A 14118-nucleotide genomic window follows, 5' to 3' on the forward strand; every position below is an offset into this window, starting at 1 on the left:
TTTATTCAAATGCCTCTGAAAGTCAACACATACTGTCTATACTTCTATTCTAAAAGACTTGTAGTGTATTTCAAAACAAAATATTGGGAATTTTCAGAGAGCGTTGCAGACAAGTAAAATGGTTCAGTTCTAATGTGAAACTAATTTTGCAGCTAAACATGATTGTTTTTATATGCACGTCATAAACAACCTTAATACTGTACTGTTCCAGTTAATTAATTAATTAATTAATTAATTAATTAATTAATTAATTAATTACTTTTATTTTATTTATATGCCGCCCACTCTACCCAAAGGTCTCTGTATGATATGATAGGCAGTCGCTAAAATCCTATTGTACCTGGCATAGCATAACACTATGTATGTGGAAGTTCACAGAGAGTTATGCCCAGGTAGTTTGCATTGTTTGCCTGACTGTTCAATTGATTTCACTATTCCTGCAGAAATGTTTGCTAGATATAAACTTTTGCCTTCAGGCAAATTTCACAGCCACTTGCACAACTTGTAGCTATGCAATTCTGTAGCTATGCAACAGAATTTTGTTCAATATGATATATTTTCTTCCTATAAACTGTAGTTTCTTTTTAAAAAATACAAACATAATACAGTATAATCAATAACTATGTTCAAGCAACACATAGTCAGGAAAGATATTTCATGAACACAGATAATTGATATCTTCTTATACTGCGGTAAAACAAAAATTTCAAGATGCATGACAAAACAGTATAAACCATGAACTAAAATATCACCAATATAATTACTTAACATCGACATAATAGTTTAAAATGAAAGTTAATTCAGACTAACTGCAGCCCTTTCCAGGGTTTCCTAGGTATAAAGTATTCAGAAATTGGTTGTTGTGGGTTTTTCGGGCTTCTTGGCCGTGTTCTGAAAGTGGTTCTTCCTAACGTTTCGCCAGTCTCTGTGGCTGGCATCTTCAGCACAGTTTGCTGTCCTCTGAAGATGCCAGCCACAGAGACTGGCGAAACGTTAGGAAAAACCATTTTCAGAACACGGCCAAGAAGCCCGAAAAACCCACAACAACCATTAGATCCCGGCCGTGAAAGCCTTCGTGAATACATATTCAGAAATTGTTTACCAGTTACTTTTGGCAGCAATGTAGGCTGCCCAAGGCTCCCTCTTGCCTGAGAAATGATCAAAACTTAACTCCAGAGGTGCCTGCAGCTCTGCATTGCTTTTAACTGATCACAAAACTGACAACAGCTTAAATTTCCTGCACTCTACCCACACAATCCCAGCAGGTCCCTTGGACCTGCCCCACTGCTGGGCAATGGAAAGATGGCATGGCATTCTCAGTTGACTGTATTTCAAGGCATCACAGCCTCTGTGAATGGCCTGTGCCTCTTCAACACTGGGCACACAGCCAGGGAGGTAATGGTTTAGGGTTGCTGTAGAAGCGAGGCTATGTGGTCAGCCTTACAGCCCTTGACGACCAGAAAAATACCTTACACTAATTTCAACTTTTAATTCTCAGAGAGGGAGAAAAGTTGGCAGCTAAAGGATATACAACAACCTAAACCATATGGGTTAACTGAGTCTACACCTGCTGCAGGACCCTCTGCTTCAACGAAGGACCAGGTAAAACAAATCAGTCTAATCTGAACTACCTCTCTCAGCAAATAAAATGGTGGATAAACATCAATAATTTATTTTTTTAATGTGATTGAAATCACGATTTAAATATTTTAAAAATGATTTTTAAAATTTAAATAATTAAAAATCCATTTTCAAAATTTAAATCATGATTGATTTAAATTAAATCCACTCTGACAAATAGCATGGCAAGAAGCAGCCAGAAAGTTTGATGACTTATGAAAGACTGAATAATGATCCAAACAAAAGGACACTACACAAATATAACCAACCAAAAAACACACCAACTGCTCCAGACAGGGAAGATGAACCAAGACGTAATAAAAAAATCAAAAAATCACAAGGCTATTCAGAGCAAATCCAATGAACTGTCTACCACCTTCATTTTTGTGGAAATAAAGGAATCCATACAAAGAAGCAGGAAAGTCACAGTGGCATGACTCAATGATATGTGAATCAAACACAATACTGTAAACACTTCGGACAAAATACAAAGGAACTGCATCTTCAACTCTTTAATGAAGAAACAAATTCTGAAATATGGTGGAAGACAGAATTGATTGCTATATTGAAATCGGGCAAAGAATCATCAGACTACAAAAGCTACAGGCCAATCACCCTACTATGCCACTTATACAAAATGTTTGAATGACTGAAGTTAACCATCCAACCCCTAAAATTGATACTGTCCACCATTAACTGCTGCTCAGAAAGTTCTAAAGGTAAAGGTAAAGGTTCCCCTTGACATTTTTAGTCCAGTCGTGTCCGACTCTAGAGGGCGGCGCTCATCCCACTTTTCAAGCCACAGAGCCAGCGCCTGTCCAAAGACAGTTTCCGTCGTCACGTGGCCAGCGTGACTAGGGAACACCATTTTACCTATTTATCTACTCGCATTTACATGCTTTCGAACTGCTAGGTTGGCGAGGAGCTGGGACAAAGCGATGGGAGCTCACTCCGTTGCGTGGATTCGATCTTACGACTGCTGATCTTCTGACCCTGCAGCACAGGCTTCTGCGGTTTAGCCCACAATGCCACCACGTCCCATGATGTTCTACCTCCTTGCAAATGACTAACAGAATTGGTTGCTGTTTTACTTCAAGATTATTTGATGAATCTCACAATCAGTAGAGAAATCAAAGGAATGGTTTCCCATAGGTAGCACCCTAGCACCATTACTTTTTGACATTTACAAAAATGATCAAACAATGTTCCCATGTTCGGGAGTTTCATCACTGATGATGATTTTGCCTTGACAGTCCAGGTGGAAATTTTTGAAGCAATTGAGCCCCCGATAACCTATGCATTACAAGGTATTTCCTTATACAGTGGTGCCTCGCATAACGAGTGCACCGTTGAATGATGAATCCGCATTGCGATGCGGATTTCCCCATCGCTAATGCGAGGGCATGCTCGCATTACGATGGGGGAACAGGTGTTCAGCGGTTCCAAAATGGCTGCCGGACACCCAAAACGGCCACCGGAACACCAAAAATGGCCGCCGGGACACCCAAAATGGCCGCCGGGACACCCAAAATGGCCACTGGAACACCCAAAATGGCCGCCGGGACACCTAAAATGGCCACCGGAACATGGGAAAACATTGGAGAACTGTGAGTTTTGGGCCCATTTGGAACGCATTAAACGAAGTTTAATGCGTTCCAATGCGTTTCCCCGTTCCACTTAATGTTTTCCCATATGCGGGCACCACTGTATTATAAAAGCAACCAGCTGAAATCAAACCCTTTAAAAACACAGGTCTGTGCCTTCTACTTAAGGAACAGAGAAACAAAGAGGAAGCTCCAAGTGAGCTGGGAAGGCAGGATTTTGAAACATTTCCCTATCCCAAAGTATTTGGGCATCACTTTGGATCAAATCCTGACCTGCAAAAACATTGTCTAAACATCAAACAGTCCAGATTATAAATGAGAGACAAAGTCTTAGGATGTAGAAAACAGAATCAAGTTCTTTATATGGGTTGTTAAAAAGCTCTTGCTCAACGCATTTCGGCAAAGCCTTCTTCAGGAGCTACGCATAACACAAAACCACACGTTAGATATCGAATCATTTTCTTTTGAATATATACATATACATCTGGCTTGGGACTCTCAACTTTACATAAGCACATGCATTTATACTGAGCATATTAGACATAACAAAAGAAAATATATTAGACAAAATATCAAACACATACCGAGCTTCTTTATACTCTCCGCACCTTTCTTTGGTCTATACCAGATCCAAAACTAATTGCAAGTATTTGAAAGTGCAGGCACTGAGAAAGGAGACATTTATATACAGCTGTACGTAGAGATGAGGGTGGCTCGATAATCAGCCCAGCAGTGTTATCATAATAAAGCGAGAAAGTCTATTTCTTTGTTTAATCCATGAGGTACTAAGGTGTTCAATTTCAGGATCCAGTCAATTTCCCTTTTTAGTAAAGACCTTTCACAGTTCCAAGGAACTCTGTCCACGACCCAGAACACCAGATATTTTATTGTACCGTTCATATCTGTAAAATGGCCAATTGGAAGACTGCCTAGTCATTTATTTCTTAAATTACTTTAAGAAGTCCAGAGGTTTTTCCTATGTACAGCTTCTTACATGGGCACCTTATAGCATAGACCACTCCCTCGGTATTAGTTAGTGAGATGCTTCAGGGTGTAAATCTTTTTGTTTTGTGGATCTATAAATAGTGACATGCACTTTTTATTACTACAGTAAACACAATGACCACATGGATAATGTCCTCGGGGGGGGGGGGGGGGAGGGAGACCAGGTAAAATACTGGGAATTAGTGATGATGTAGTATTTTTGAACTCACTTCTAACCAATGTATCTCTTAGATTCTTAGTTCTTTTAAAGAATATCTGTATTCCCTCTTCAAACCCCTCTAGATCTTCTAGAACGTGCCAGTGTCTTTTTATGAATTTGGCCGTTGATTTGTTACATGGTCATACGTCAGTATACAGTTTAAATTGTCTCTCATGTATAATCTGGACTTCTGTGGATGTACCAGTTCCTTTTGTTTTGTTAAACATCAAACAGAAAGTTGCCAAAAGAATATAACATATTTAGGTAACTGGTGGGTTAGACTAGGGTGCAGTATACAGTTTAAATTGTCTCTCATGTATAATCTGGACTTCTGTGGATGTACCAGTTCCTTTTGTTTTGTTAAACATCAAACAGAAAGTTGCCAAAAGAATATAATATACTTAGGAAACTGGTGGGTTAGACTAGGGTGCACAACCATAAGTAAGAACAGCTCTGTCCCTGTGCTACTCCACAGCAGAATATGCAAATGTCATATGATAAAAATCAGGACATGCCAAACAAGTAGATGCAGTTCTTAATGAATCATGCACTGGCTGCCTGAAACCTATTCCTATTTTTAAAAGTCTATTATTGAGCTGGCACTGCCCCTCTAGAAGTATGTCAGGAGGTGCTAGCAAATAATTAATGAAATAAGGTTGTACAACACCAAACCCATCCACTTCATGGGCACCAAATACCTAAATCAGTAGTCCCTAAAGTTGTGTCCCCAAATGTTCTTGGATTACAACTCCCAGCACAGCTAATGGTGAAGACTTCTGGAAGTTGCAGTCCAAGAACATCTGGGGAATGAAAGCTGAGAACCACTGGCCTAGATGATGACTAAAATCTTAACACATCTCAAGCTCCAAATATTAACCCAGAATTGGTTGTTGTTTATTTGTTAAGTCATGTCCGACTCTTCGTGACCTTGTGGACCAGAGCACACCAGGCCCTCCTATCTTCCACTTCCTCCCAGAGTTTGGTCAATTTCATGTTGGTAGCTTCAACGACACTGTCCATCCATCTCGTCCTCTGTCTTCCCCGTTAACCCAGAACAGGCAAGACTAAACCTATTCAGAATAAAAACATGCCAAACGGATGAATGTCGAAGAGTGTTTCCCACCAGGACAAGACTCTAGCTGGACCATCAGGAAGTCACTTAATAGACTTTATAACAAAGTAGGAAGTCAGATATAACCAGGTAAAATGGGGCTACTTGTATACAGGACAAATTTTCTGTGACTGTGGGGAAATTCAAACAGTACAGCACTTATATGCATGCAATTTATGTCTCATCACATTTACAAAAGAAAATCTAGCAAATGACTGGGATAACACTATTGAAGTAGCCTGTTTCTGGTCAGAAACAGTCTAATTATCTTAACATTTTAATTTGTTTTAATTCTACCTATATTTCATATACTGTACATCCATAATTTAAAATTGTACAACTTTCTCAAATAAAGAAACTAAACAGAGGAATTAAGCCAGAAGAAGCTCTCCAATTAGCTGCTAAACAGATACGATCAAACAATACTGCATAAGCCAATGCCATCAAAGCTGTTACACTATAAACCAAATATGCTACTGAAATAAAAGAGAGCCATGTACTGTAGTCATTAACAATCATTATGATATCTTGAGGTAGTGCTATTGCTTGAGCCTTGTAGGCCAAATATTACACACTACGGAATCTATCTGTTAATAGTGAGTCTAGAAATGCTTTTTTCCTTGTTCATCTTCATTTTACAACATTTAGGTGTGTTTGAATGCTGTAATTTGTGCAAATAAGCCAGATAAGTGTTCAGCACTAAATGCACCCCTAACTTATGCTACTGCAAAACTTCAGTCTATTTATTTGTTTTAGTTTTTCATCACCAGCACCAGGATTTCCTCCTCCTCTTCTGAAATCTTATCCACATACATTATGATTTTTCAAAGAACAATAACTGGTTCCTGCCCTTTACAAAAATGTAAAAAGAAGCAACATAGGAAGAAGGAATGGTACTTCAGCTTAGTGATACAGCCATCACCCTTGCCATCTATTTTCTGGACATTTTATATAGAAAGTCTTGTTTAGAGAGCTACTTGGAGAAAAAGAATGGAGAGGTAAATAGGGAGGTACGGTAAGTGGCAGCATAGGGGAAATGGAAACAATGTATTGAATCACACATACTTTAAGTTACAACAAGGAACTAGATATCATATCAATATGGGCTTACCTAAGCATTTTTATTTCTTTCGTCAACATACTGTATTTGTCAGATGACAATTTCACTTACCAAGTGACAATTTGGGCATTGAACTCAATCACCAGCACAGTTGCCAATCTCAAATCCAAAATGCCAAAACAAAGTCCACTAGTAGTTTGCAAAAAATGTGATCAGCAATACCAGCCCTGCCAACAGTATCAAAAAATCATTACAAGAGCTTGGTGAATAACTGGAACGTATTTTTCCAAGCTTTTTTCCACACAGATAATATATCAGATCTACAAAGGCAGTTTCTGTACTAAAACTAGGCCAGAAAATGTAATGAAATACATCCAAATAATCTGTTTCACTTTCAATGAATTTGATGCTATAACCACCTTCCTAAGCATCTTGCTCAAGAAGGGGATATTCACAACTGTCTTAGCAACTGTTACAGCTGGACTAGATTGTGGCCTCACAGTTACATATTTCAAGAAGGCTGTAGCCACCTACCTCCCACAAGGAGAAAATAGGGACACATTTTGAACCCAACCGGTCAATCCTTCTTGCTAGCTGTTGTAACTCTTTCTTTTCCTGATATTTTAAATCACAACTCCCATTATTATGTGCCATTGAAGACAAGAGGGTAACAAATGTTGATCTGCACCCCAACTGCTGACTTATCCACATTAATCTACACCACCAGACATTTCAATTTCATCATCTGGATGAGGGTCTTACCTCGGAAGTTACATGGCTTAGATCCAACCTACATCCTGTCATTAATATACAAAAAAAGGAAACTGTTGCAATGCTTCATTACACTATAGTTCTTTGGGAAGTGCCTTCTACAGAGCCTAAAGGGCATCAAAACTATAACTCCCAGAAAGGAATGCAGCACCATTTTTATTAGCATGAAGATCTCCACCCGGTACCATAGCTGCCATATGTTCCCTCCACCCACCTCCTGGATGGTTGCGCCACTCACAAGTCTCCTCGGGCTACCCAGATTGTCCTCCATCACCAGCTGCCCAGTGTGGTAAGGAGTTCGAGCTTCCTTTCCCTGTCTAAGATGCAAATTAATGTTCTGCCTTTACCTTTCTCTACCTTTGTATAAGGACTCGTAGAAGTATTTACTAGATGATGTGCTAGAATATTAGGATAGTAATTACATTTTTCTTCTGCTATTAATATATTTGTGATAAAATATAGTTTGTAATAATTTAGAGAAATTATTACAAACTGTATTACAAACAGAGGAACATTTGTCATGGGCAGCACTTGGAAAAGTTCCTTTTTTAGACTGTAGGTTCCAGAATTCTCCAGGCAGCATGATCAGTGTTCACACTAGCTGAAGAATTCCAGAACATAAGCCAAGAAAGATAGATAAAACTTTATTACTGTCAAAAGACCAGCCAAGAAAGTTATTTTTCCATATCCCTTTCTTGGGTTAATGTGCTCCACATTATGTGTCAAGCAGCTATCATCAAACTTTACTGAAGCATAGTTCATCATCTACTCTGTTCATACTACATCTTTGGGAAATACGGCTTCAAGGCCTGCTTTTCCTTATGTATATACATGCAAGTGCACACAAAAATATAACCAAACATACATGATAACAACAAAGACTGGAAAGCAACAACCCATTCTTAGTTGGCCACCAGCAACTGATATTCTGGGATGGAAGGGTGCATATTGCCTTTAAATCTGGAGGCTTCATTCAGCAATGATTAACAAGAAACTCACCCTTCATGGACCTGTTTACTCAAATCAGACCTCTTAATATTTTAAAATTGTACTTAAATATTACCACATATCTTGTCAAGTAGAGTCTGACTTACATGACCCTAGCAGGGTTTCCAAGGTATGTGAAATATTTAAGGAGTAGTTTTACCAGTGCCACTCCTCAATGAGTTTCCATGTCTGAGAGAGAGTATTTGAATTCAGATATCCTAAGTCCCAGTTCAATACAGTACTATACACTATACTACAATAGCTCTAGAACATAATATTTATACAAGCTTCAGTTCAATGAAATAAATTTCAGCAGTGAATTACCACTAGTTAAGAAGCCAATGCTTGGGTTTCTTGTTACATGCCAAGTCATGTGATCAGTGTGCAATAAGAAATACAATTGCTGACTTCTCCACTAAAAGCAAATAAATATGAGATCATTAGACAACTTTCAAATGACAGAACCCCTAGCACATGCATTAAAAGATCTTGCTGCATATCATGATATACATCAACTTAAAATCAACCCAGCTAAACTCCACAAAAGGCACATATCTATCTGAAAAATAAGCAGGCATCTTGGAAACTTCAGGTTATCTGGAAGGGTATCCAGCTACAACACTGCTGTTTTGTCCCCAAATGCCTATGCAAACATCTCACTCTATGCACAGAAAAAAAGCATTAAGTCCTAAATACAGCAATTTATATATTTTACGTGTTCTTTGGATGCAAAGATAAAAGAAGTACAATTCATGAGTGAATGATTAGTTCCTGTTTTAGCAAAACCAGTGTGACATTAGAAAATAAATTTGTATTGGGATAACACATAAGCTATTTCCTCATATGAAACTTCTATCTCTCCTATGTGTGTTTTTTTCCAAAGGTTTCAGTGACTGTGTGAAAAGGAGAACTGAAATATTTATTTTTTTCAGACATCAGGGCTCAAATGATAGCTATCCTTAATTTATTTAGTGCATCACACTTATGGTCTCCATAAGGAAAATAAATACTCTTTAATGTGCTCTCTCAGTGTTCAAGTAGCATACAGTGTTCAAGTAGCTCATGCTGGTGTATAGTACAGTACATGCAAATGTTCTTCCAAACTAGTTCACATGATTTGCAACATTGGCATTGCAGAATTATAAGACACTATAGTTATGCACCAGTCATCCAATTTTCACAACAGACTAAAGTTGTGTTAAGTAATTGTCTGAAATTTTAATATTTTCCTCATGTTACTTCACAGGGAAAATTTCATTCGGTTTCTCCTCTCCTAAATGGAACACTAAAGTTTGTGTCTTAAGCCAAAAAATGTTTAAATGCTCCAATAATTTAATTAACTTACATGAATTTTCTGCAAAACAATGCATTCATTTAAAAAGTATATAAAAAAGATAATACTTCCTTTATGAAGGTACTATTAATATATTATTACATGGAATTTGCAGGCTGTTTCTTATTTCCATTGTAAAAGAAATGGAGGACAACTAAAAAAAACTATATAAAATTAGTTTGGCATCAGTTCTTAGCATAAATTTCTTTATTTATTTAAAATAATTTTTGTCCGACCTTTCTCTTTAAAAAGGACCCAAGGCAACTTACAACAATTAAAAGACAATATTTAAGCTAACAACAGTGAATATACAATACTAAAAGGATCAAGTGAATACAGTACTAAAAAAACATACGCAATACCAAAACACATTCAGTGCAGTAAGGTGCAACAAACCGTTTAAAAAACCCACTCAGGTGGCCAGTCAGCCAGGGAATAGCCATGAACAACAAGGTTACAGACCAAATTAGAAGACGTGAACTGATATATTTAGTACCCATCAGCTCCTTGAAGAAAAATGCTAGATGCAGGGGAGTGGTATCAGGAGACAGGTATCTAGTTGTCTTGTGCGCTCCCAGAGGCATCCGGTGGGGCAATTGTGACATACAAGAAGCTGGACTAGATGGGCCCTTGGCCTGATCCACCAGGGCTCTTCTTATGTACTTACGTATCATACTTATAACCACAAAACAAAATCTTAAGAAACTACTAAGAAATGCAATATGCATTTTCCTCAATCAGAAGTGTTTCAAACTTCACACATTTATATACATTCATTGCATTCTATTTATATCTACTTAGAATTAAGACTCTGATTAACAGAACATTGTCTTGAAAGACATGAGAAGCCATGTCAACATAAGTTCCCTAGATGCGTGCCACAGGACAATTATTTTACAATGGTTAATTTTCTCCAAGACTACTGTACTGGCTTCCAATGAACTATGAAGCATTTGCACAAGCTAATTTTGGGCATCCACTTTGCCCTGATACAATATTATGTATTACACCTAAACTGTGGCTCAATCAATAGAAAATCTTTGCCCTTTACTAATTTGTCTAACTGCAAGAGCTACTGTCAAAAATTGCTTCACATATTTACCACATTTAAAATGGAGTTTCTTATAGCTATAAAGCCCTTAACTGTTTTCCCTCATAGATAAAATCTAGATTTATAGAGCACAAACACCACCTGCTTAACAACTTTAAACTCTCTGCTCAAATGTTGGTACAGTGCTCGCAATAACCCTTCTTCAGGCGTTTGCACTTCTTGGCATCCCACCAGATATTAAACCTTTATTAGATCCTTGTGTTATCAAAGCACAACAGGTTACCTCTCAGACTCTCTGTTAGCATGCTCCTTTGTGTTTTTCTATCTGTGAAGCTTGACCAGATTGCTGTGTTTTATTGAAAAACTCAAATGAAAAGCAATTCTGAAACAAAAACCAAACTGCCTTCTGTGGTCCAAACACACAAACACACACACACACACACACCCCTCTCAAACTACTAGTTCCTACTATGTTTCTCCTACATTATGAAGGCCAATGACCAACTGATTTTTTTAACTACTTTGCTAGTGCCATAATCTATATCATTTAATGTAAATCTACTTTGCATCTTGTGGAAATTCAGTTTGTAGTCTGCCAACTTTACAACTCTGAAGTCTATCTGTTGTGACAGAAACTGCCCATTTGGGTATTTGTTTGGTTTTTTATCTCGTGAAGGTGGTAGAATCCTAACAAAGTCCAAAAAAGGCTTACACATTGTATTCTTGTGTGACGATTTAAAGAATTATTTAAAGTAACATCAGGAAATTAACAGACAATCCATTTATATTATAAACAGGCAATATTAGGAAATCCAATAAATAACTCTCTGCATTTTTGCTAACACAGAGTATTACAGCTAGGACTTATTCTCTGGAAATGTAAATGGAGGAACTTTTAGTCGCTGGCAAACTGACTCACTTTTGCGATCCGATAATTCACACCAGGTTACATGCATATACGTGTTCGGTTTTAGACAGGCACAACTGTTTGCAGGACAGGGACAGAGAGCAAGCCAATGTGGTCTGAGCGCATAACCAGCCAGGAGCGTTCCCCTTTCTCCGACTCGTGGGATACTAAAAGACGCTCGCTGACAAGTTTTCTGCTTGGAGAATTTGTCATTTCCATCGAAGAAGAAAGCTTACCTGTTCCTTGGAAATGCAAGGCAACGAGGGTCTCCTGGACATTTTGCAGCTGCCATAGTAACTGGTGGAAGTCTCCCCCAAGGACACGCAGCTGGATCGCCTCCTGGCTCGGATCACAGGCACTTTCTCCTCGGCTCTACCCGTCAGCTTCGGATGAGAAGGCTGGAGATGGTGCTGCGTTCCTCGGCTTGAAGAATGGCAAGAAGAGAAGATGCAGCGACCCCCACTCAGCAGGGCCAACAGGCAGCCCGCCACCCCGACCAAGCCGGATAACAGAGGCCTAAGGGTCGGGGGCAGAGAGCCCAGGCTGGTGAGCGAGACCAGCCACACGAGGCTGGAGAAAACCAAAATCAAAAGGCTCCTGCGGAGTCTGAGACTGCGGTGCAAGAGGGTCAGCCCGGCCACGGTGCTCAGCGTGGCCAGCAGCCGCCCTGTCACCATCTGCAGTTCAGCCGGCGGAGGTTGGGGGGCGCCCTGCTCCGCTTCGCCCTGGTGGGGCAGAAGGAACCACTGCAGCGCCACCAAGTCCCCTGAGTAGCAACATACGGGCAGTGCCAGGAACCACCATAGGCTGCCGGACTCGTCTCGGGACAGGTAGCAGGTGAGGAAGAAAAAGGCGCAAGCGAGGCTGAAGAGAGGGCTCAGGCACTGGCACAGCCCGAGCATCAGCAACCACCCGGCCGCCTCGCGGGGACTCGCGGCGGCAACCGCTGCCGCCGCCTCCTTTCTCTCGCTGTCCCCCCAGCAGAGCCACCACGAGAGAAACGCTGTGGCGGCCACCGCCGAGCACAAACTGAAGAAGAGAGTCCCCCGATAAGCGACTGGGAGTAGCGAAAGGAAGCCCAACGGGGGGCTCTGGGGCAAAGAGGTCGCACATCCCTTCACGTAACCGTTCCTTAGGCTGGCCTCGGGATAAGCGGCGCTGTCCGGAGGTTGGCTGGCAAGTTTGTGGACAGAAGCGAGAGAAGAAGAAGAAGAAGAAGATAAGGAGGCGGCGACGGCACCAGCAGCTCCCGTCTCTTTCCTCATGGTGGTCGCGCGGGAACAAACCGGGCGGGCTGAGGCGTCAGCTTCTTCTCCGCCCTCCCGACGGTGTCTTCTTCATCTTTTCAAAAGAAACGCACGCGGGAGGGTACCGGCAGCAGGAGCAGCAACGGGCTGCGTCGTGGGAGAACAAACAGCGGAGGTGGCGGAGAGTCCAGACTCGGAGCATGGTGGGTAAATAGGGGAGGGAGGGACGGGAGGGAGGGAGCAAGAGGGAAAGGTAAAAGTATCTCTTTCTCTCTCCCTTGTTCGCTTCAAGCGGCGCTCCTTCGCCGAACTCGCGGTCGCCTCCCAGAGCTCAGCGGCAGTAACGTCCATGCGCGCGTCTTTCCAAGTCCCCACAGACACGCATGCGCCCGTGTCCGTTGAGAAACGGTAACCGGGGGTGTGGGGGGGGGAGAGAGAGAGACAGACAATGCAGTAGTATTTCACTCTTCCGTAGCCAACCCACCCACCTACTCGTGCCGCCTTGCCCTCAGGCTCCGTACGTGACGTAATTGGTACGGAAAGGCCGTCGAAGAAGGGCGGAGAGCAGGCGGTTGGATTCTAACGGTCGCCGGCCGCGCGCGGGGGGTGGGGATGGGGGGGAGGAGGCAGGGGTAGAGGTCGCGCGATCCTCCAATGCGCGGCTGCTGGAAATGAAGTTGCAGCTTTGCACCCAAGTTGAAACGGAGTTAGAGTTGCTTTCCCGTCCACCGGTCACTCTCACGGTCCACGCGCGGGTTGGAAGAGGCGGGAAGTGGGGAGCGCAGCACGGGTTTGGCGGAGACGCGCTCGCCTTTGCTCCCTTCCCGAGCTCTGCCACGGAGAGAGAACTGATGGAGACCGTTCTGGGTTTCCGTTCGTTCGTTCGTCTGCCTCGTCTCTGTGTGTAGAAGTCCCTTCACAGATTTTGGAGCTGGGTGTTCTAGCTTTTTCTGTTTTGTTGAATTGCCTATTACCGCTCTTTTTTAAAAAAAGTTTTCCTTTATTTTATTTTTCCTTTATTTTTCTTTTGTGTGAGATCAGCTGAAACTGTATCCACAAAGGGTGGCATCTGACCCGTTTAGAACAATGATTGCAGCATGACTGACAAAAGCTTGATTTCATCAGGCTAGTCTGTCCTCAAACCTAATTTTAAGGCCTGTAAGTGACCTACAGTCTAGAATGTGTGTGCTGCAGTGGTGGACAAAGTGCACCCTTCTGACTCC

At 41.3% G+C, this 14118-nt stretch overlaps 1 protein-coding gene across 2 annotated transcripts in view; it reads right to left on the reverse strand.

Annotated features, from left to right (window-relative positions):
- The window catches only part of PDE3B (phosphodiesterase 3B), a 113598-nt gene extending 100536 nt beyond the window's left edge, over positions 1 to 13062 (reverse strand). For both annotated transcript variants that reach the window (XM_072985724.2, XM_020801420.3), the window contains exon 1: positions 11885 to 13062. In XM_072985724.2, the coding sequence (XP_072841825.2) occupies positions 11885 to 12913 (1029 nt within the window). In that variant the 5' untranslated portion in view covers positions 12914 to 13062. The remainder of the gene's footprint in view (positions 1 to 11884) is intronic.
- Positions 13063 to 14118: the final 1056 nt, after the last annotated feature.

This window comes from Pogona vitticeps, chromosome 1 (genome assembly GCF_051106095.1).
Source record: "Pogona vitticeps strain Pit_001003342236 chromosome 1, PviZW2.1, whole genome shotgun sequence".
Taxonomy (NCBI): Eukaryota; Metazoa; Chordata; class Lepidosauria; order Squamata; family Agamidae; genus Pogona; species Pogona vitticeps.